This window comes from Lynx canadensis, chromosome A1 (assembly GCF_007474595.2).
Source record: "Lynx canadensis isolate LIC74 chromosome A1, mLynCan4.pri.v2, whole genome shotgun sequence".
Taxonomy (NCBI): domain Eukaryota; kingdom Metazoa; phylum Chordata; class Mammalia; order Carnivora; family Felidae; genus Lynx; species Lynx canadensis.
In genome coordinates, this window is record NC_044303.2 from 170895334 (window position 1) to 170920656 (window position 25323).

At 35.9% G+C, this 25323-nt stretch overlaps 1 protein-coding gene across 1 annotated transcript in view; it reads right to left on the bottom strand.

Moving 5' to 3' along the window:
• TMEM232 (transmembrane protein 232) overlaps positions 1-25323 on the bottom strand; it is a 206630-nt gene that overhangs the window by 162506 nt on the left and 18801 nt on the right. Inside the window, exons 4-8 of the mRNA XM_030326194.1 lie at positions 17017-17128; positions 15574-15679; positions 13103-13260; positions 8887-8986; positions 4050-4216 (exon numbers count right to left, since the gene is read on the bottom strand). Of these exons, the coding sequence (XP_030182054.1) occupies positions 4050-4216; positions 8887-8986; positions 13103-13260; positions 15574-15679; positions 17017-17128 (643 nt within the window). The remainder of the gene's footprint in view (positions 1-4049; positions 4217-8886; positions 8987-13102; positions 13261-15573; positions 15680-17016; positions 17129-25323) is intronic.

Below are 25323 nucleotides of genomic sequence, written 5' to 3' on the forward strand. Positions count from 1 at the left end.
TTGCAAACTGGACCCTGTACCCAGAGATCCAGCTGAGATTAAAGGAAGAGATGGGCCTCTCTCTCAAGGCTGCATACTTAAAAATGGTTCCAGCTGTGGGAACAGTGAGCAGAACATAGATTCCAAGGACAGGGAAGGGGGTGAGGAGCCTCAGATTGCCCAGGGCCAGCTCATGGGTCTACCAGTGGCCATATCCTCTTGATTATGTCCTCCAATAAGCTATCGGTTGCAGCTGTACAATACCTATTTTGAGAAGCTCACTCACAAAAGTGCTGTTAATCTACTGTTGGCTGAAATTTCAGATAACCACATCAGCTTGAATTTTATGCAAATTTGAGTACACAAGCTCTGAATGTCTGACCAGGCTCTCTTTTATAACAGAAATGAGCTTTGAAGGATAGGCTGTATTGTGGCTGGTTAGAGATAGCTTTTGGAGTTTCATCCTTGCTTTCAGTCATTTGGTGCATGGTTGACATTGCCATTAAAGGACCTCTCAACACAAATGTCCTACTTCAATAATAGGACATGAATCATAAGATAATGCTCCTAATTTTAAAGAACCTGTGTCTCAATCTAACCCATTTCCTAGTAACCATGTACGGTTACACTATAGCACAAAATGTCCCAAATTTGATAGTGCCTTTGGCTTGCTAGTACATTAAAGGATGAGATTGCTAACCACATGTGAATGTAAATGCTGTGTGCTTCCTAGTTTTTAGAAAACGATTTGTACTTTAGGATAGCTACAACTATTTAGTAAAGGGTCTACTGCATTTCGGTTGCGTTGTAATCTACCATCTCCAAAACACTATGTTGTTATTATCATGTGACAATTGTACTCAGCAAATTCGGCTCTGCTAGTGAGCAAAAGACAGAGAACTCAATCCTGTGTTCTGGCTCTGCATGCCACAGAGCTAGTTAAAGTGCACCATTTGTCAAAGTCAATGGGAACCTTGCGTCTGAATCAGCTTAAAAGGACATTAAAAGGAGAAATGGGCTCTAGAAGCAGGGAGGGGAAATTTCCTATTGTTATATAGTGTATATAATACACTTCTATACTCTTATATAGTGTATATAATGTGTATATCCTACAGAATTCTTTATTTTTCAGCAGTGTTATAGTAGTACTTGGAAAACAAATTAAATATGCTTTTACTCCGATGCTCATAAACATATTAAAAACAAAATATGTTGCAGTGACCAAAATATGCTGGCATGGACCTTTCAGCATTATTGGAAGATGAGGGCTGTCTATTATGGTGTGCCATTAACAAAGAAGGGAGGGGGTCGAATACAGATGTATTGTTTATATTCCCTTTTCCTCTCCGTTTCCCAGGTCTTCTCGCAGTAGGTGAGAGAGATGGGTATTGAATGGCTAAGTACTCAACTGAACTGGAGGGGCTGACTTAGACAAAGCTACACTGAAGACACTGGGCTGAAACTGGGGAGCAATGTTCAAACGTGCAATCAAGCACTGAATCAGTTAGCTGAACCAGAAGTTGTAGTAGCACTGTGGCTACACTACCTTTTCTATTCTTTATATGGTGTGGCACTGGGAGGGGGCAAAAGGAGGGAATAAATCTGACAGGCTAAAAGCTGTTCTAATGCCCTCACAGAATCACAGTTATACAGCTGAGATAGAACATAGAAAAGATTGAAACAAAGCTCTTTGTTCTCTGTTGAAAAAGGAACAAAGACTAAGTGACTTGTCCCACTCTCAGCAGTTAACATTCTTTTCATGTGTTAACACCTTGCTCCTTCCAGCTCAGTCAAAGCTGTACCAGTGGTAAGCTTCCATTTCCTTGTGGCATGTGTGCACCAAGAGTGGCAAGAACAGATAGGTTCTTAAAGAGAAGCAGAGTCAACATTGAAGGTTGCCTCTTCATAACCAGAACACTCATATTGTCAAGATTTCACAATATCTTATTTTTTTAAGCAAAAACACTCAAATCACTCCATTAAGCACAACTAACCACATTGTAAAACAATTATTTAATCAGCATAATCATGCCCTTAGATGAAAATTATTATATTTAACTGTCTAAATTAAAGTGAGTTCCTAAATACAATGTTCAGTGATCATTGTTTACATTTTCATGGCACTCACTAATTTACAAGGCACATCTTCACAACTCCATAGATTAGAGTAAATATGATGATGATGGTGGTGGTGGTGATGGTGTTGATGGTGACAATGTCTTGTTTAAAGATAAGCATTTGGGGGTTTAGAGAGCCCAACGGACCTCGTCTGAATTAGTCAGTTGCTAGCAGGTCTTAACTCTTCATGATCAGTGTTCTTACAGTTGTTCCATATCTTAGATTATATATTTATTGTTAAAACATTTTTAAACTTAAAAACAAGATCCCTTTTGTTCATGAAGTAATTGGTGTTCATTAGTAATTATAACCAAAAGGTTCAAATTACTTAGCATATGTCACTCTATGTCAATGATGGAGCAACACTAAAGCTAGAATGATGACATAGATGTGGTTAAATATGTTTCCTTTAATACTTATATTTTACTTGATTTTAGAAAGGGCCCAAGGGAGGCACATGGGTGGCTCAGCTGGATGAGCGTCCTACTCTGGATTTTGGCCCAGGTCATGATGTCTCAGTTCATGAGTTCAAGCCCCATATATGGCCCATGCTGGCAGTGTGGAGCCTGCTTGGGATTCTCTCTCTCTCTCTCTCTCTCTCTCTCTCTCTCTCCCCCCCCTTCCCAGCTTGCTCTCTCTCTCTCTTAAAGTAAATACATAAACTTTAAACACACACACACACACACACACATATGCATTTAGAAAGGGCAGAAGGGAGGGGCACCTGGGTGACTCAGTCAGTTCAGTGTCTGACATTTGATTTCAGCTCAGGTCATGATTTCACGGTTCCTGAGATTGAGTCCCACATCAGCCTCTGCACTGACAGTGGGAAGCCTGCTCGGAAGTCTCTTTCTCCCTCTGTCTCTGCCCCTCCTGTGTGAGCATGTACCTGCACACGGACACACACACACATACACACTCTAAATAAATAAACAAACAAACTTTGCTCTCTTAAGAAACAAAAACAAATACAAACAAACAAAAATTTAGAAAGGGCCTAAGGGAAGCATGGGAAAATTGTAAGGCAACTCATAACTATTTGAAAAAATAGTCTTTCTCAAAAATTTTTAGTGGTTTCAACTTCTCTTATGTTAAATATATTTTTTCCTTTTTAAGAAATTATTAGAAAAACAAATTTTCTGTTTGTAAACTATGAAATAATAAGTCTATACAACAAAAAATAAAATAACAAAAGAATCAAGGTTTTAAAGTGTTCACTGCTTTCTTTTGGAGTATATGTGAGAAAAGGAAATATATTATGAGCCCCAGAGATTGAAGTTTGTCTTTTGACGTACATCAGCCTATAACATATATGAACAAATTATATGGTTCACTGTAGTTCTGTTGGCATAATACATAGTTTATTACAGACCAAGCAATTATATGATTGGGATAGTTTTCTCTAATGTTAATCACTAATGTCCGAGTTAGAAATTAAAAGAAAATTTTTCATATTTTCATATTTTCATAGGAATTATTTTATTTCCTCAATTTTGAACCATTTAAAAACATTTCAATTGATTTAAATAGCACTTTAAATGTTATTACATATGAATTATGGCAGCATAAAATACTACAAATGCTCTCATTAATAGCCTGTACTTTATGTACTTTCCTTTTAATGTAAATGTAATATCTTAAAATCCTCATTATAAGTTAATCTAAATTGGGGTGCAATTTCCAATTAAATTGCTGAGATGGAATCTATAAGGAAAAAGGCATTATGACACTACTCTATTTAAGGTAGTGGTGCTGCATATTGATGCCTACTAATCTTATTAACTACATTTCCCCTGTCCAGGAAATGTGCATATGGTTTAGTGTTTTTGCTGTTCATTCCTCTCCCCAGCCCCACCTCCAGCTAAACTCATCTTCTGCAATGTTACTGTATTGGCACGCACAATTATTTCATCATATGCTATCTGATTCATTACATACTAGGATATACTCACCATATCCGAATCTATGTTCTTATAGCTTTTCTTGTTTTCGACAGGGTTAAAAATTGATCCAGAAGGGAGTTCTCTTTTACATATTATTTCCATGGTTTTCAGAATGAATTGCATATTTGACAAGATGTTTGGATACTTGTAATATGACCCTCCAGAGAAAGAAAGTGCTATTGTAAGAAAAATAATTTGTGATAATTATGTCATTAATATCTTGCATTATGTTTCATTTTGTTTCAGTTACTAAAATATAATGAAACTTAGTATGTAGATGATGAAACTGCTATCCATTTCCGAATCTCTTCAAGATTTCTAATGTTATGTATGACCCCTGGTGGTATAATAGAAAACTGCAAGGTAAATAATTAATACATACAGTTTATAATTCAGAACAGCAATTGGTATAATGGTTGAACACCTAATTAAGTACAGTTACTGTACAACAATGCTTTGAAATTTCCAGGTGAAAATAAATACATTTATAACATATACTCTATTCATAATGGATACTTTGAAACTGTAATCCTACAAACAAACCAAGTCATTGCTTTTAACCCTACATTCTCCAGTTTTATTTCTTTTCAAGATGTTATTGTTGTTGATTTCTTAGAAAATATATTTTAAATATGGCAACAATTATTATCATTTAACATAACACTATGTTGGTATTTAACAGAACCATATTTATGCTGTTCTTTTTATAAACTTCTGGACAATTTTTGAGTTTCAATCTACTGAGAGTGGAAAAATTAGTAATAACTACTCTTCTACTGGGTGGCTACATAAATAGGAAGCAGTTGCTAATGGCCCCAGGTAGAAATCATTCTATTGTTGAAGACAAAGATGTAGCATATGTAAGGCTCTACTTAACAGTATTTGAGAGCCGGGCAAAATCTGGGGCTTTTATCCTTATATGGAACAAAGATGTTGGTTTTCTCAGGATATATCTACAAGAACAAGCTAATGTGATAAATTGAGGTTTTATGCAAATTATTTTTCAAAATTTATTTGCCACCATCATCTGATTATTTGTTGAGTCACTATGCTGAACACAGTGAGGAGCTGAAAGAGGATTTATAATGTATGAAGAAATCAAAACAAGTGGCACTCTAGCCAGGAACTCTTGCTCTGCTAGTCTACAATCTTACCTTGGTTTTATGCCCTGTCCAAATTGGTAGTAGTGGTGCATACTGGTCACTCTCCAAAGCACTTCCACCATTACCTTCTATTCCCTCCTCCATGACTTTTTCCACAAATATCCCCTTTCTTGTATCTCGAGTCTCTTAATCTCTTACCCTACAACACACTAGTCTTTTCCACTTTTGACTTTTTTTTAAATTCAATCCACTTAAACTAAAAAGTTTATTTAAAATTTTAAAAAAGAAAACCAAAGCAGGGGGCATCACAATCCCGGACTTCAAGCTATACCACAAAGCTGTAATCATCAAGACAGTATGGGACTGGCATAAGAACAGACACTCAGGTCAATGGAACAGAATAGAGAACCCAGAAATGGACCCACAAACGTATGGCCAACTAATCTTTGACAAAGCAGGAAAGAATATCCAATGGAATGAAGACAGTCTCTTCAGCAAGTGGTGCTGGGAAAACTGGACAGCGACATGCAGAAGAATGTACCTGGACCACTTTCTTACACCATGCACACAAACTCAAAATGGATGAAAGACCTCAATGTAAGACAGGAAGCCATCAAAATCCTCAAGGAGAAAGCAGGCAAAAACCTCTTTGATCTTGCCCGCAGCAATTTCTTATTCAACACGTCTCCAGAGGCAAGGGAAACAAAAGCAAAAATCAACTACTGGGACCTCATCAAAATAAAGAGCTTCTGCACTGCGAAGAAAACAATCAGCAAAACTAAAAGGCAACCGACAGAATGGGAGAAGATATTTGCAAATGACATATCAGATAAAGGGTCAGTATCCAAAATCTATAAAGAACTGCTCAGACTCAACACCCAAAAAACAAATAATCCAGTGAAGAAATGGGAAAAGACAAGAGTAGACACTTCTCCAAAGAAGACATCCAGATGGCCAACCGACACGTGAAAAAATGCTCAACATCACTCATCATCAGGGAAATACAAATCAAAACCACAATGAGATACCAACTTACACCTGTCAGAATGGCTAACATGAACAATTCAGGCAACAACAGATGTAGGCGAGGATGAGGAGAAAGAGGATCTCTTTTGCATTGTTGGTGGGAATGCAAGCTGGTGCAGCCAATCTGGAAAACAGTATGGAGGTTTCTCAGAAAACTAAAACTAGAACTACCCTACAACCCAGCAATTGCACTACTAGGCATTTATCCACGGGATACAGGTGTGCTCTTTGGAAGGGACACATGCACCCCTATGTTTATAGCAGCACTATCAACAATAGCCAAAGTATGGAAAGAGCCCAAATGTCTATCGATGGATGAATGGATAAAGAAAATGTGGTGTGTATATACAATGGAGTATTACTTGGCAATCAAAAAGAATGAAATCTTGCCATTTGCAACTACATGGATGGAACTGGAGGGTATTATGCTAAGTGAAATTAGTCAGAGAAAGACAAAAATCATATGACTTCACTCATATGAGGACTTTAAGAGACAAAACAGATGAACATAAGGGAAGGGAAACAAAAATAATACAAAAACAGGGAGGGGGACAAAACATAAGAGACTCATAAATATGGAGAACAAACTTAGGGTTGCTGGAGGGGTGATGGGCTAAATGGGTAAGGGGCATTAAGGAATCTACTCCTGAAATCATTGTTTCACTATATGCTAACTAATTTGAATGTAAATTTTTAAAAATAAAGTTAAATTATAAAATAAAAAAAATTTTTTTAAGTTTTTTGAAAAGATAAATTGATAAGACTCACCAAGGAAAAAAAAAAAGAGGACTCAAATAAGTAAAATCAGAACTAAAAGTAGATGCTACTATAGAAATGCAAAGGATCCTAAGAGACTACTATGAACAATTATATACCAGCAAGTTAGATAAGATAGGAGAAATGGATAAATTCCTATGACCATATAACTTACCAAGATTGAATCAAGATGAAAGAGAAAATATAAACAAAGTGATTATTGACAAGGAAATTGAATCAGTAATCAAAAACCTCCCAACAAAGACCAGACAGCTTCACTGATGAATTCTATCAAATATTTAAAAAGAATACAAATCCTTCTCAAACTCTTCCAAAACATATGGAAGAGAAAGGAACTCTTCTAAACTCATTTTACAAGGCCAACATTACCCTACCAAAATCAGACAAGGATGCCACAAGAAAAGAAAATGACAGGCCAATATCCATGATGAACATATATCCACAAATCCTCAAAAAAAATATTAGCAAATCAAATTCATCAATATATTAAAAGGATCACACACCACGATCGAGTGGGATTTATTCCAGAGATACAAAGATGGTACAACATCCTCAGATCAGTCAATGTGATACACCACGGTAACAAAATGAAGGCTAAAAATCATATGATCATCTCAATAAATGCAGAAAAATCATTGGACGAAATTCAACATCTATTTATGATTTTTAAAACTTTCAACAAAGCCAGTATAGAGGGAATGAAACTCAACATAATAAAGGCCACATATGACAAGGCCACAGTTAACATCATATTTATAAAAGGCATCCAAATTGGAAAGGAAGAAGTGAAACTGTCTTTTGACCTTGTTTTTTCATCCAAACTATTGACATATTTCTCTTTCTTTTATAGCTAACTTTTTGTAATAGTTCAATATCTCTGTCTCATGCTTAAACTTTCCCTTCACTCTTTATTTACCTGCAATCTGAATTTTGCTTCCACCTCTCCACTGGGAATGCTCCCAAGATCAACAGTGACTTTATGCTTACAGAAAGACATCAACTTTCAGACCTCCTACCATTTAATACTTCAATAGCTCTTCATAATGTTGATCTTCTTGAACCTCCCCTCTTTGGATTTCTATGTCATCACTCCCTCTTATTTCCCTTCATTAACATATGTCACCCCAATAATTTATTAAATGTTTATGTTCCCCAAGCCTATTCCTAGAATTAATTTCCCACTACCACCACCTCCCACCCCCCAGGTTATTTCAGCCTTGTTAACATGGATGACTGTCAAATCATGTATGTTAATATCCAAGAAATAAGTGAATTCCAGACTTCGTTTATTTCCCTTGTTCCAAGTCTATATTTCCAACTGCTCACTGGGTATATACACCTGAGTGACCTTTAAAACTCAATATGTCCAGTGTTTCTCCAAATGTTTTTCAGTTTAGAATACCATTATCTTGACTCTATTTGTCAATATGTAAAATTTAAGATTCCTCCTGAATTCCTCATTTTCCCTTATACACAGTCTGGATCCAATTGATCACCCAATCCAGTCTTTTTTTCCTAAACATTTTCCAAAACAATTTTACTCTATTTCATTCCCATTTTCAAAGTTCATAATCTTTAACATCTCCTGCCCAACTAATGTCATAGCTAACTGATGTCCTGTATCCACTCTCTCTTTACTCCAGTTCAGCATCTACATTGCCACCAATGTTACCTTACTAAAATATAAAATTAACTTTCTTGAAATCTGGAAAGGTAGACATGATTACAGATGAGGAAACTGAGTCACAGACAAGGTCATGTATTTAAGTAGGAAAGTTAAAACCCATGCAATCTGGCCCAGAAGCTGTGTTCTGCAAAACTGTACCTATTATCTTTCATGAAAAATAAAATACAGCTTATGTTCTTTATAGTGATAGTCTGAGCTTCTCAAACTATAACATAAAACATTTATTAAGTGTAGAAAATAAAAGATAGTCTACCGTATAAATATGGTTGAAGCCTAAGTAAATGTTGTTTAAAAGTTCCTAGGTGACCATGCAGGAAATATATAAAAAGTCGTAAAAAGACCAAATAGCCAATCTGTCAAAAGAAAAAGAAAAAAGTATTTTTGTGCTGCATCAATAAATGTGTAAAAACTATGAGGAAAATAAACCATTTTATTGTTACATTTGCTTTGATGAAACAATTTCAGACTCACTTGAGATTATGTGCTTTTGAAATAACTTTAAGACATTTATATCAAGATTGAAAGACTGGTTCAGCCAAAAACCTTTTATAAATCGTCTCTACATTATATATAATGACCAGTACCGACTGCTATTCTGTTCTATGTCCTATAGAACAGTATTTTTCAAATCACAAGTCATGCCCCTTAACTGAGTCATGAAATCAACTGAGAGGGGATTTTTAAACAAAATAGAAGAGAAGAGAAAATATCATAGTACATTGCACAGTTCAGTATATAAATCAGTGAGTATTACGTGTGTGCTGGGTTGCAATGCAGAAGATATTTCTTCCCATGAGTCTCAGCCAAAACAGTTTTAAACACATTTCTTTAGATAATTTTGAGAAATGTTCTGCTGGTGCATACTATGCTACACTGAGATCCCAATTCCCCTATGAAGAAAAAGTCATTGCTGAATAAACACTGCCCTGTTACCTCCATCAAGTTTCCTGTAGAGCAAGTTTGTTTGACATTGAAAATGGGAAATGGAGTATCTGCAAAAATATATGATATGCAAGTTTTCACAGAAAATGAGAGAAAACCCCCACAAACGATAGAAATAAATGGAACACAAATTCCTTAACTGCTAAATCAAAAGATTTGGGGAAAAAAAAAACAAATAAAACAGTATCATTGTCAAGATATAGATAGTCCAAATCAAATCCTCTTAATAGTGATGCAGGCTAGTGTCAGATCCACATGTAAAAAAATAATAATAAAATAAAAAGGATGAATCTACCCAGTGGCAGTGATTCAACCAAGACAATGTAACAAATAAGTGGCAACACTGGGCTTTGAACCCAAGACTATGTGTTGCACCAAAAGTCATGAACTTTCTGTTACAGCTGTGATTTCCAAATACTTTTATCACAAAATTCTATTGGTAAAATAAATTCTGAGAATGCACCATCAGTATTTATATATGTATCTATAAATTATGAACATGCACCATCTACAGACTTAAAAAAATAAAAAGAAAATGTGTATAAAGCATACCCAAGGAATCTCTTCATATAGACCACTTTGATATAGTACTGTACTTCTCTAAGAGATTGAAGTTAGATGGGAAGTGGAAATTGTCAAATCATTTAAAAGAATATTGCAGCATTCTAAGTGGGAGTATTAAAATCAAAATACCTATTGTTATAGACGTTGAATGAAAAAATAATAAGAAGGGGAATAATTTGCAAGGAATTAGAGATGGATATTGAAAGGAAAATTAATATTCAAAAATTTCATGTCAGAGAAAATCGAAAAATTCATGAAAAACAGATCAGTTTGAATAATCACTGTATTATACCCCAATTTGGTCATGAGTTTCACCTGACCCTGGGCTATCCCTAGTAATAACTATGCTTGGCAAAATGATTTGAAAAGCTTTCATCTATAATATTATAAAAGGCTAAATTTTTATCTAAAAATCTTCCTTTCTATACATCTGGAATATTCTGGGACCTTCTGTGCATCTTTCCTCATGTCTCATTTGTGTACATATTCTTTCTGTAGCTTGGCAGCTTGAACTTTGCCTCCTAGGCTGAATCTCTCTGCTTGTCGTTTTTCTCATTCCTAGCCCTCCCATCTTTCCTTCCTTTATTCTTTATTCCCCTTCTTTCCTTCTCTTTCCATCACTTCTTCTCTTCATTACTCTGATTCTGTTATCTAACTACAAAATAGAAATACTGAATAATATTTATTATGTGTTATATTTCAATAGTTGGTTATGTGTTCCATGTTTTTTATAGAAGGTTGAAGAACACTTTATATTTATGTCTAAACTATATTAAACTATTGTTCCTTATATGTTATTCTCCACACTTCAGTGGTAGACTTTGATACTTCAGATGATTCTACACACATAGATGAATAACAAGGAAAGAATGCACACAAAATCTGAAAGTAAATAATATTATGGTATCAAATATTTCTGGTACTTCCCAACACGGGGCCAAATATTACTGAACAACAAAATGGTGCATATGAAGGTGGGTGATGCTTTCCTGGCAATACCTTTCAGTATAGCATATTTTCAAAGAGAAGAGATCAAAAGAGAGGTTTCCAACTGACTGTCAGATATATAATGAAAATTCTACAAAGGGAGAGGAGTATATCTGAAATGGCTTCTTGCCTGAAATCAAAGGTATTTATAGAGCATGCTTATTTCCACTATCTCATTTATATTATCTAGAAGAATAAGGAGTAGGCTTTAAAATTAGCAAATCTGAGAGGCAAGGTAAATGTATAGCATTATGACTGACAGTCCAATGGACTCTGGGGTTCAAAACCTTCTCTGCTGAGACCTTGATAATTCACTTAGACTCTCTATACCACAGTCTGTAAAATAATGGCTAACAATAGCATCTATCTTTTAAAATTGTTTTAAAGATTAAATAAGTTAATATGTCTAATACATCTGAAGTGCTGATCATTGTTCAAGTTCTGTGCAAGTGTTCACAGCTGCTTTATGAACCTGTGCAAATTGTCTAAACTGTCAGATGAGAAGATATAGGAATCTTTTTAAAATTAAATGACATAGTATATATAAATTATAAGCAATTTGTACAATGGCTAAAACTTTATTTTATAGTCATTTATTGCTAGCAGAAATATAAAAGGCAACGAACGGAATATGTCCCTAAAGGGGATGAGAAGAAAAAGGAAGAAAAGCCAGACTTGCTCTATGTTTCTCCTTCCATTCTTTTTCCATTATAAAATATGTACAGATGTATATATCTTTTTAAATCTCTTCAATAATTATATACTCTTTTCTATATCTCCATAATGGACAGTTTTGGGAACAGAGGAAAAAGAAAGAAGATAAAGTCATCATAATCTTACCACCCAAAGACAGCCATTGGTAAAATTTTGTCTCTCTTCTCCCAGCCCTTCTATGCAAAGCTTCGATTCTTTGCACATCCAATTTCTATTATGTGTTCTCTGAATCTCGCCTGGTCTTTTTAAGTCTTTTACCCCCAAACATGTCTGAGAGGATCTAGGCTTGATTTCTAAGGACTGAAACATCATATCTTCCAAAAATGCCCTGGCTAATTCATTAATATTTTCATGGTTGATTTCTATAGTTCACAGTCAAAACTGAATAAGAAATTACTTTTGCAATAAATAATCATAATTTTTGCAAGTAATTCTTAAAATATCATATTTTAAGAGTATCTATTTATTAAGAATTTTTTCTCCCAGGGGCGCCAGGGTGGCTTAGTCGGTTAAGTGTCCGACTTCGGCTCAGGTCATGATCTCGCAGCCGGTGAGTTCGAGCCCCACATCAGGCTCTGTGCTGACAGCTCAGAGCCTGGATCTTGCTTCAGATTCTGTGTCTGCCCCTCCTATGCCCATGTTCTGTCTCTCTTTGTCTCTCAATAATAAATAAACTTCAAAAATTAAAAAAAAGAATTTTTTCTCCTAGTTTTTCTTTATCTTCTTTGCAATAAAACTACCAGTTAAGCTAAGTGTTTTTGACTAATAATAAATTTTACAGCAGGCAACCAGCATCATCACAGGGAGTAGACCCATATGACATCCAGGACCTTATGAAACATGAACTACATGAAGATAGTTTCCCATCTGATGGCTCTAAATGACACAGAATACTGAGAGAACAATTCACCTTCTCAAATTGGGCAACTGTTTAAGGTTGTCAACATTTTAAAATGGAAAGAGGTATTTAAAAATTCTTAAAATAGAAAGGAAAAATGCTATATATATTTAGACATAAATTAAACTTGATTTTAATTATTATTTTCTTACATAGTTGGTGAACTTATATGTCCTCAAACTATCTCCATTTGGATATCAAGTATCAAATTATCCACATTTAGAAAAGATTAAAATAAATTAACAAACAAAAGAATATTCCATAATGAAACCAAATGGCCTGTTTAGGTCCTAAAACAGGTGTCATGTGACCTCATGCAGTATGTGTAGCAATTAAAACACATTAAAAATATTTTAAAACATACCTTTGCCAGCTTTATTTCAATTGAATATAAGTATGCCTTTTGGAATGCATCACAACAGAGTCTATATAAAACTGATTCCGCAACAAAAAATAATGCAGGCAGATGATTATAATCAAAGGAAGCATGGTCCAGGGAAGCATAAAGCATATTTAAAGCTTCTGAAATATTAAAAGTTGGAAACATCATAATTCATAAGTAATGCTATTTGCATGCTACAATTAAGTCTTACAATTAACTATTTGCTGTCACCAAAGCCAGATTGTGGTTTTAAAATATTTACAAATTCTTTGACACCCCTCCCATCAAGAGGTGAAGTCTACACCCCTTTCCCCTTTTCACCCCTTTTATTTCACTTATTGAACCTGAGTAGGTCTTGTGACTGCTTCAACCAATAGAATGCAGCAGAAGTGACACTGCGTGATATTCAAACCGAGATCAGAAAAGACAATACAGCTGCCACTCCGATCTCTTTCTCAAGATGCTAGCTTTTGAACCCTAAGCAGCCATGTAGGAAGTCTTAATTACTCAGAAGTCACTAAGCTAGAGAGACTACAGAGATAGAGATAGAAGAGAGACAGAGAAATGCCAAAGGAGCTCCAGCTGTTCCAGCCAACACAAAGTAGATCGCCAGGCCACACAAATAATGGTGGAGAAATGGGACAGAACTGGATAACAGAAGACAGTGCTAAAGATAAGTACTATAAAGAGTGAAAAACTAGAAAATCAAGGCAGAGGAAGTAAGACCCAGGGGAGATGAGTGAGGAAGAATATCAAGCTAACGCCCCAGAGAAATTACACCTCAAATTATTACAAAGATTTTGAAGAGCTGTCATGTAAATATCTGAAAAGAACAGCAAATGCAGGGACTTGAGGAAGAAAAAGCCCTGACACATCCAAGGAATAAGAAGGAGAACAGTACAGCTGGAGCAGAATGAATAAGTAGGGAAGGCAGCCAGGAGCCAGATCATAATGAACCTTGTAGTTGGGGCTTATTTTAAGTGTAATCAAAAGGCACTAGAATTGATTTAAGCTTTGGAATGGTCACCGCTGCATGGAAAGTGGATGGACTATAGAATGAGGAGCAGACAAGAGACAAGACAGGTGTGGAGGGTTTTCAGTTGTGGAGCTGGTAAGACAAATTCATACTTAGGTTTTTTATTTGGAGTTCAATATCTTGATGAGTGAAAAAGCTTTTGACTGTGTGTAACAGGAAATATAAAGACGTGTCTTCAAAATAAGTATGTTCATTATTTCCCAAGATCGTAGTTGGAAATACTGTAGGGCTGGCTCATCTAACTGCCCTGGGTATGTATTTTTCTTTCACCTTCCAGTTTCTCTGATATACATGCTGACTGTGATGACCACACAAGCTCCATGCATTATTTTCTTACCAACTCATTTAGAGAGGAATCAAAAGGTATAAGAAGGGAAGAAGTGCTTTCTCCCCAGGCTTATTTTTTCAAAAGCAATTCAACAAAAAGTACTCCAAATAGACCTATTTTTTATATCTCTGGTCAGGACCAGGTCACGTGACCACTCCTAATCAGGTCATGTAATCACTTGGAAGCAAAAGAGAATGGCCATGATTAGTTTAAATCAAATATGACCTCCCCCCGGATGCCCAGGCTGGGAAGCGCCGGTCTTCTGAATCACGTGACTGAAGGATACCTGAACAAAACAGGTTTAATGGACAAAGAAAAGCAAGCAGCTGCTGGTTGCTGATAAGCTAGGGTTGTTTACTTCAATATCATTTAAAAATTTAGTATAGGTCAGGCTGTGGATAGCACTGTGATGAAGTGCCATATAGGTAGGTTAAATACAAAATTGTTCTTACTCTTCCTGTTGCTTGAAAAGTCCCGATAGCACTACAAAACCCAATTTACATAGGAAAATACTCTCTGACCTCATATGGTTAACATTTTAAAACTCATTGTAAAAGGCATACACATAAAATTTAGGGTAACGATAGGAGGAATTTTACCTCCTTAAAAATAGTGTTTTTTAATTTCTTTTTTAGATTGGTTGGAGGATGGTTTAAAAGGAGACATATAAATGAGAAGTGATAAATGAAAAGGTAATGAGTAAAATGGCTGTTTAAAATAAGTGAAAAACAAACAACCATTTGGCTAACGTCTTATGAGTAAGAACTATAAAAGTCCAAAACAAGTTTCTCTAAAGTATAGTGCCTATTGTAATTCAAAATCACTAAATGACACTTTATATTACTTTTTAATTAGCCAGAGCAAAAGTTTCTAAAACACTTTTGTAATTAAAATGTTGAACAAATTCATGAATTCAAAATTACAAAAGGAGCTTTCCTAATGAAACATTACCAGATATTTTGATACAGAAAGGCAAATTTTCCTTGGCTCCTGCATAGTTTTCAAATGTTAAAGTTCACAAATTATACCTTCTCTGCTAATCTAGAAAACACTTGCGGTAACTAAAAAGAGCTTAGTTAGAGCACATACCATCTTGAATTTCTCCTTTGCATTGAGCCAGATATATTACTTCCGTCCATGCAGTAGGAAGATGAACATGCTTCCCAGAGCCCAAGGTTTTGAGACCCAATTTTCTCTGTTATGGGAAAGCATGAAAAAAGGCAAACCAAAATGTACAGCTTCTTACAAATTTATGTGTTTATTTAATTATACTCTGAAGGTCACTCTAGGAGGCTATGCTCTACAACCAGAGATGTATAAAACTTTTTGTTTTGCTTTTCTTATTTTTATTTTTTGACATTTTCTGTAAATTGTTATTAATGCTAAAATGTAAGGAACGTTTGCTAATATTCTGAGTTATGTCATTAGTTATTTGCTAGAAATAATTCTTTTATTCTTTACTTTCTAAGGATTACTTCTATCTCATTTCCCCACCAAGAGAAAGCATCTCCGATTCTAGAAGGAAAAGTATATTGAACAAATGCAGTTCGACAGAAAGTAGTTTGAAGCCAGTTTGCTGGAAAACCCTGACTACTTCACTGTGAATGGACTGAAATTAATGAACATGAGATATATACCAAGATGACCAGTCTTTTCTTAATGGTCCCACTCTTAGGACTGCCCTGGGGAGCAGCTGGCCAATTGGAGAGAAGCTCACAGATGAATGTACCTGCTAGCACCTCTTGGCATGAAGTACATTATTTTTCTAATCAAATTTTTTCAAAATTTTAAAAAATATGAGCAACAGTGAACTGAAATACTGGGAAATAACAACCACCACCACAACAAAAAAGATGGCTTAATTTATGCTTCAATTTTGTGCAACTTTTATTGTATGATTTTTTTTTTGTATTAAAGCAAAATCATAGGTATATTAGTTTCTTCCAAACAAACTGGATCTAATGTAAGAAAAGTAAAACAAAGACTTATTTCACTTCTTGTTCTGTTTTGATATGTGTTTAAAAATCTGGAAATTAATGGCACACTCTTAAAGAATCTCTTTTCTACAAGTTAGGTGAATAATTTGTTACACAGAAAGAATAGAGTATTCTGAATAGTTTGTTACACAGAAAGAATAGAGTATTCCGGGCATGTATAGTGAAGGTTTAGGAAATCTTCCTTTCTTCTTTGGGACACTTCATATCTCAGTCAACCTTTTTTTTAGAAAAAAGTGGAATTTTCATAATCAAAAATTTATTCTCCAGCCTTTCATACTTTGTGGCGAGCCCTTGGTCAAGTGTCAACAGCTACATTTCCCTTTAAATTATGGATAATCTCCACCTAAAAATCCATTTGACATTGAATTATTTGGCTATAAGCTTTAACTTTATTTTGCATTAGTATCTTTAACTATGCTCACTTATAACTTTAAAAAAGTATTTCTTAATTTTCCTTTCAGTATTTTGGAACATGTAACCACTCACCATAGAACAGAAAGTCCATATATTAAGTAATCAAAGAGTGTACTATTACCTTACATCTGAGGATATTTTTTCTAGCTAGGTCCAACAATTCTTCCTTCTCTTTTGGATTTTTTGTTTTGTTGAATCTCAAGATGAATTCTTTTGTGATTGAAAATGATGGCCTAAACCAAACAAATCAATAATTATAGCTAACAGTTCCAAATTTTAATTTGGGAGTACCAGGGACTGGGTGTAACACTTTTCTTTTAAAAAAGTACTTTACCTTAATAAAAATGTTTCATACACACATATAGAAATCAGTGAAATAAAAAGAAAATATGTGTACAGACCTCCTAGACTGATCTAATCATGATCTTAGATTGAGAAACAGAATTCTCATAATGTCAAAGAATTTTGTAGTCTCTGAAAAAAAAAAAGTTTCTGAAATGGTTGCCAGAAGTCTTGTTGGTATATGCCTTCTTCATAGGTAAAACTCAGCACAGCTCCAGTTATGTTGAAGACTAATTTATCTCTTCACATATATCAGTGTAGGTTCAATTTAAGCTAAACCTTTATTCCCTCCATGCAAGTAGAATCAGTCCAACTGTGGCTGCGGTAAAATGAGCGAGGGAGGAAAGATGTATGTGGTAAGGTCAGAGAGGTGACAAGTAGCCAGATTAACTCTGGATGAGATGGGAAGTTATTGCAGGGTTTTGATTAGAGGAGTGGCATGATTTAACTTAAGTTTTAATAGGATCATTCCAATGTCATATTGAGAGCTGGAGTGTGGAAAGGTGGGAGGTAGCCAGGGAGGAGGCACATGCATACTTAGGTGAGAGATAACAGTGGCTTAGATCAGATTAGAGCAAGGTCGGTAAAGAGAAAAGTTTGGATGATGGGTATATTTTGACATTAGTTCCAGCAAGACTGCCTGAAGAATTAGAAATTAGGCATGAGAGAAAAAAAAGAATTCATGATTGAACTGAATAACTGGAAGGATGGAACTGCAATTTTCTGAGATGGGGAAGATTGCTGGAGAAGCAGGTTTGGGGTGAGGGCAGAGAATAAATTCAATACTGGACATATCGTGTTCGAGATGGCCATAGCCATCCAGGCGGGGACATGGAACAGGCAATCAGACATAGGAGTTCAAATTTCAGATGAAAAGTTCAGGCGAGATACATCAGGCGAGATACTGAGTCATTAAATACACATATGGTATTTAAGGTCTTGCCAATGAAAAGGAACCCCTGTGGGAGTGCATAGAGAATAGATGAGCATTTCAAAGAGAAGTGGGAAAAATAAGTTGAGGGTGTATGCAAAAGAATGAGGAGAGTGATTATAATGATATACCATAAGATTTAAGATGAGCATGGGATCAAAAGTGATATCAGAGGAATGATGAATAGCTGATAGAATCAATGAGTTCTTTATTTGTGTGACCAAATAACTGTTGGAGTCATGCCATTAGAAGGAGTGATCTGGAAGAAAAAAAAAACACATTTTTCAAGAACTACCATGTTCAGAATTTCGTGAAATAGTTGCTTTGTGGTCACAGGCCTTTTCAGGAGACAGATATATGTAAAAGTAAAGACAGTGCCTTATGATCACAGGATGAGGAGAGGTAATGGCATGGTGTCCTATAAACCAGAACCAAATATAGATATCCCAGTGAAGAACCAACTCTTTAACTGCCATCCTAAAATGTGCATTTATTCGGTCATTCATTCAGTAGGCATTTAGTGACCATCTCCTGTTAATCTTGGAAGTGGGGATACAACGATGGAATAAAAAGCCCTGCCTTCAAGGAGCTTACAGTAAAATAGAGGAAGAGTTCAGGTTTAGCACTCTGGTAGCATTGGCATTCTGAAATGAGTAACTCCCATTCTTGATTTTGTGTTCTCTATTTCACTCTCCACCTTAGAGACAATCTGCTTAGATAAATACAGTGAAGGTTGGCTGAAAACTCTTTCTCAATAGTCATCTAGGATGACATATCTTTGATCCACATGAAGACTCCAAAATAGCTTTAATCTTCACATGTGTACTAAGTGCTATGGGAATTTCAAGAAGGTATCCCCTTTATGCAGCTAATCTTTTATAAATTTCATTAGAAATTATCTTTTTTAAAATATGAACATAACAGTGCTTTTCATAACAAACCAAACATGAAGGGATGCATAAGAAAAAGTTAACACACTTAGACTCCCAACATTACTGCCTCCGGTCATACCCATCAGAAATAGCCAAGATCAATGGTTTAGTGCGTATCCTTGCATACCTTTCTCAATGTTCACAAACATAAATAGACCTATAAATAATTATATTTAAATAAATGGAACCATGTATATAGCACTGTAGCATTCTTTCTTCATTAAATTTATTAGACATGCCTCAAGTTCAAATGATGCTAATATGCAGTAATATGAACATACACAAATGCAACAATTCCTTTATTGATTGACATCTCCCATTACTTCCTGTATAATTTTGTCCACCCAAACTGATGCCATAATTTTATTTTTTTAATTTTTTTATATTTATATTTGAGAGACAGAGAGAGACACAGCACAAGTGGGGGAGGGGCTGAGAGAGAAGGAGACACAGAATCTGAAGCAGGCTCCAGGCTCTGAGCTGTCAGCACAGAGCCCAACGTGGGGCTCGAACTCACAAACCATGAGATCACGAACTAGGCCAAAGTCAGATAGATGCTTAAGCGACTGAGCAACCCAGGCGCCCCTGATGCCATAATTTTAAAAAATCCTTGTACATGGCCTGATATTTAACAGGTACACACTATTCTAATTTATCTATCCCCATACTATATGTAAGTGATGAATCACTGGGTTCTATACTTGAAACCAACACTATATTGTATGTTAACAACTGAAATTTAAGTAAATATATTTAAAAAAGAAAAGAGTAAATATAGGCATTTGAAAAGAAAATATGCTTTAGCTTCCCACCCTCCAACTTCTTCCCACATTCTAATTTCTTCAAAGATAAATGTAATCTATTATAAGTATATAAGTGCAGTCGTATGGAAAAGGAAGTAAAGATCATTCTAATTTTACATATACAGAAAATATACTTGGCATGAATACCCTGCCTAAACTATTTATGTTACCTGTGAATTCAGAATTATTTTAGCTGACAATTCATTTGTTCGGTAAATATTTAAGGGAAGTCTCCTACATACAAAGTATTTTGCTATATACAGTGAGGGCTAGAAGAGGAATCAGACTTGGCCTCAGAAAGTTCCCAATGTGGGAAAGAAGTGAGATGCAACAAAAAGATGTACTAAGAAAAATAAATAAATAAAGGAGGGGCACCTGGGTGGCTCAGTCGGTTAAGCATCCAACTTTGGCTCATGATCTCACAGTTCGTGAGTTTGAGCCCTGCATCAGGCTCTCTGCTGTCAGTGCAGAGACTGCTTCAGATCCTCTGTCCCCGCCCCCCCCTTTGCCCCTCCCCTGCTCGCATTCTCTCCCTCCCTCTCTCTCTCTCTCTCTTCCCCCCCTCTCAAAAATAAACATTAAAAAAAAAGGAAATGAAATCCTGTGAGAGTTTAGAAGTAGAAATAAATTCCTAGTCCCGTAATCTTGGTTTAATCACTTAATCTGTGTGAACTATCATTTTTCATCTGTGGAAATGAGGACAACATCTTGTAGAATTTTGAAAAGTATCATTGCAGTCTGGTTCCCAGTATATATCAAGTGCTGGATAACTGTTAGTTATAAGCATTACTGTTTTGGGTTAAAGATCCAGAAAAAGCTTCTTTGCAGAAATGGCACTTAAGCTGTAACTTGAATACAAAGGAACTGGAATGTGACAGAATAGCAGCTGTCCTTTCAAAATTCTTTATCTGACTTTTCTTTGGCACATGATCACCTAGCTACTCTATATTTCCCAGTCTTTCTGGCAGCTAGATGTGGGCATATGGCCAAGCTAATGGGATGTGAGCAAATGTAATATATGCAAATTTCAGGTCACCTCTAACTTGAAGGCACACCATTTTCTCTAGAATTATACCTTTTTTCCCTCTGGTGGACCGGAACACAAATATAGCGCTGAATCAGCTTTGATTAGGCAGATGAGTACAACACCCTGTGAGATAATGAAGGTCCTGAGTTTTCTCACTAAAAGCAGGGCTGTCCTGTCAGCCTAGACCCACTGACTTTTTATGTCAGATAAATACATTTCTATCTTACCTAAGCCACTGAAATTAGTGGCCTCTTTCTATAATTGTTTCCAATTTACCCTAACTATTGCAAATGGGAACAAAGAGAAAAAATAAAGAATTTAACCCAGCATAAACAGACAGAATGCTTAAAATCAAGGTAGGAAATGAACATGGAAATTCTGGGTTGAGGACAAACATAAATGGCATTGAAAGGTGGTCTGTGGCAGAGATTTATAGCTTCCTACATTGGTGTCTGTTCTCATTTTCTTACAAAAAGATTCTTTCTTGCAGTTAGATATGCCTGTATCTCTATGTTTCAGCCAGTAAAATGTAGTAAAATTCAGATAGTAGTTCTGGGAAGTTTACTACAAAGGGGGAACAGACCCTTCTGCCCTTTATCCTCCTGCATGAAGCATGACTGTGATAAGTGGAGCTTCAGCAGCCACGATAAACCCATGAGATTGCCTTATGTGTAAGCCATGTGCGGCAGAGCAGATGGATGGAACCTAGGTTCCAGATCACCATACCAGCTCTGGACTGACTACATTCAGAGAAATAAATTTTATTTTTATTTAAATGGCATTGCTATTTATGATATTCTTAGTTGCAGTGGGCACTAATTCTATGTTACGCACAGGTTTTTAAGTTTTATTTAATAAATAAAAAGGAACTGTTGTGCAGAAGAATTATGAGATTACACTGTACTTTAGGATGTCTAAATCCAAAGTCATATGTTGAATAGTTTTAAATGAGGAGTCACTCTTGGGAAGCCACTCAGCAACTATTTCAACAATGTAGGTAAGAAGTAAAAAAGGTCTGAACTACAGTTTGGGCAATACAAATGAGGAAGAGTAAATGAATATGAAAGATTAGGTGGAAGCTAAACCAATAGGGCTTGATGACTAATAGGATGTGAGAAGAATTGTGAAAGTGGAGGTAAGATAATCTCAAGGCTTTGAGCCTACACAATCAGTAGTAGAGAGCTGACATTAGGACAATAAGATGGAGGAATAAGGGTAGATGATCTGTGCTGTTCTGGACAACTGATTATGATTTACCTGTGAGGCATCCAAGCGGAGAGGTCTATGATCCAGACTTGTGAGGCAGGTATTAGGAAGTGGATAGGATATGGAAATGAAGATTTCAGATTCAACTACTATCACTGATATTCAAAAGCCACAAAATTTCAAGAGGAAGAGTACTGAGGAAAAAAAAAGAGTCAAGGGAGATCTTTGGACAAATTCCGTAGTTAGAGGCAAGAAGAAAAGAAGAGACAGTGAATATAATAAAAGGAGATTCAGGGGAACACTTCAATGGAATTCAAATATGTGTATAATTTGGGGTATAAATTCCTTCTCTGAGAATTGTCCATTACTTATAGTCCCTACTGAATCAGTAGGTCCAGCTTCTATATTAGTATCATATGATCCTACCTCCCTGACTGTAGCTGATTGGGTCACATCACCTGTCTGAATCAAGTTAGGCCACTCTAATCCTCTCTACAGGGATTTTAAATAATTACCTGATACTTTAATTAGTTGATGTTAGAGCGGAACAGAAATGTTAGAGTCTTGTAGAGCCAAGAGGTGGCTTTTGCTGAGAGGCCATTCAAGACAACAAAGCACCCCAAAACAGAAAGCTACTTGGTCACCATTGGAGCACCCAATCAATGTTTGTTAGATTATTTACTAATGTATAGCCAGAGCCGCTATCTTTTTCATGTTTCTAGTCTAGTATAGATGCAGACTACATCTGTCAAGTTGACCATTTTATCTCTTGTATCAATTAGAGAACATAATGAGTACTGAATGAATGAATGAATGACGCCTGGCTATGCCTTCTGCTCTCAGGTTCCACCAGACAACCCTGTATCCTTCCCTTACATTTTCCTTTTGCCTAAGTTAATTTGATGTTGTGTCTGTTCCATGCAAACAAGCAATTCTAGACTGAGACAGCAAAGAACAGAATGTAGAATAAGACGACGACCAAACATACATCTGCAGGGAATCAAAACTAAGGACAAAGAGACCACTAGAGTTAATGTTTAGAAAGTGAGTGGAAATCTTTAAGACAGTAGTGTCACTAGTGAAACACTGATACTGAGTTGAGTTTAGGGATAAGAAAATTCTGATGTCTGAAAACATTCCGCAAAATTCAAGCACACAAAGCTTATAAGGTCTCCATGATTAGTGCCTGTTTTGGCCATAAATATTGTGCAGAGTCTCAGATTCACTTGACTTCTGCCTGCATGATCTCCATGGGCAAACACTGAGCTGCCTCTCCTCTTCTACATTTGGAGTAGCCACCTTGTGAGTGACACAAGATGGAAATATGGTAAGTTAGCACCTACGGGGTGAATCTTGATGAAGGAAAATGCTAGACAAAAAGGAACAAATGATATGAATAACCCTCCTCATTTCTCCATTCTGTGGACTATTGTGAGATGTGGCTTCTCCTTGAAAGCAGTCTTAAAAAGTCCCATATGCCAAATATGGACATGTCTCTCCTGTGTCTCATTATGGCAAGATGCGATTTAGTGCTCCAGGAGGTAATGCATCAAGGCTTCCTGTCTCATTTTCCTTTTTTTTCCACCTTTAGTGAATTGACCTTGCATACCTTACATAAAGTATTAGAATTCTAATCCTCTTCTCATATTCTACCTTCTAGTGACTTGGGCTAAGACAGTGGTATAAGCCTAAGTATAAGAGGTCTGTGGTTTCTAAGATTTTGCAAGACTTTATGTACCCTCTACAGACATCCTCATCAGTAGCTACTGACCTCTCATTTGGGGTAATACATTCTTTTTTTTTTTTTAATTTACATCCAAATTAGTTAGCATATAGTGAAACAATGATTTCAGTAGATTCCTTACCCATTTAACACATCCCCCCTCCCACAACCCCTCCAATAACCTGTTTTTTCTTTCTCCATATTTAAGAGTCTCTTATGTTTTGTCCCACTCCCTGTTTTTATATTATTTTTGTTGCTCTTCCCTTATGTTCATCTGTTTTGTCTCTTAAAGTCCTCATATGAGTGAAGTCATATATTTGTCTTTCTCTGACTAATTTCGCTTAGCATAATACCCTCCAGTTCCATCCATGTAGTTGCAACTGTCAAGATTTAATTCTTTATATATACATATAATATATGTACATATAATTTAATTCTTATATACATATAAGGAAGATGTGGTGTGTATATATATATATATATATATGTATATGTATATATATATATATATATACACACCACATCTTCCTTATCTATTCATCCATTGATAGACATTTGGGCTCTTTCCATACTTTGGCTATTATTGATAGTGCTGCTATAAACATAGGGGTGCATGTGTCCCTTTGAAACAGCACACTTGTATCACTTGGATAAATACCTAGTACAATTGCTGGGTCGTAGGGTAGTTCTAGTTTTAATGTTTTGAGGAACCTCCATACTGTTTTCCAGATTGGATGCACCACGTTGCATTCCCACCAATAATGCAAAAGAGATCCTCTTTCTCCTCATCCTCGCCAACATCTGTTGTTGCCTGAGTTGTTAATGTTAGCCACTCTGACAGGTGTAAGGTGGTATCTCATTGTGGTTTTGATTTGTATTTCCCTGATGATGAGTGATGTTGAGCATTCTTTCATGTGTTGGTTGTCCATCTGGATGTCTTCTTTGGAGAAGTGTCTATTCATGTCTTTTGCCCATTTCTTCACTGGATTATTTGTTTTTTGGGTGTTGAGTCTGAGCAGTTCTTTATAGATTTTGGATACTAACCCTTTATATGATATGTCATTTGCAAATATCTTCTCCCATTCTGTCGGTTGCCTTTTAGTTTTGCTGATTGTTTCCTTCACTGTGCAGAAGTTTCCTATTTTGATGAGGTCCCAGTAGTTGATTTTTGCTTTTGTTTCCCTTGCCTCCAGAGACGTGTTGAGTAAGAAGTTGCTGCGGGCAAGATCAAAGAGGTTTTTGCCTGCTTTCTCCTTGAGGATTTTGATGGCTTCCTGTCTTACATTTAGGTCTTTCATCCATTTTGAGTTTATTTTTGTGTATGGTGTAAGAAAGTGGTCCAGGTTCATTCTTCTGCATGTCGCTGTCCAGTTTTCCCAGCACCATTTGCTGTCTTTATTCCATTGGATATTCTTTCCTGCTTTGTCAAAGATTAGTTGGCCATACGTTTGTGGGTCCATTTCT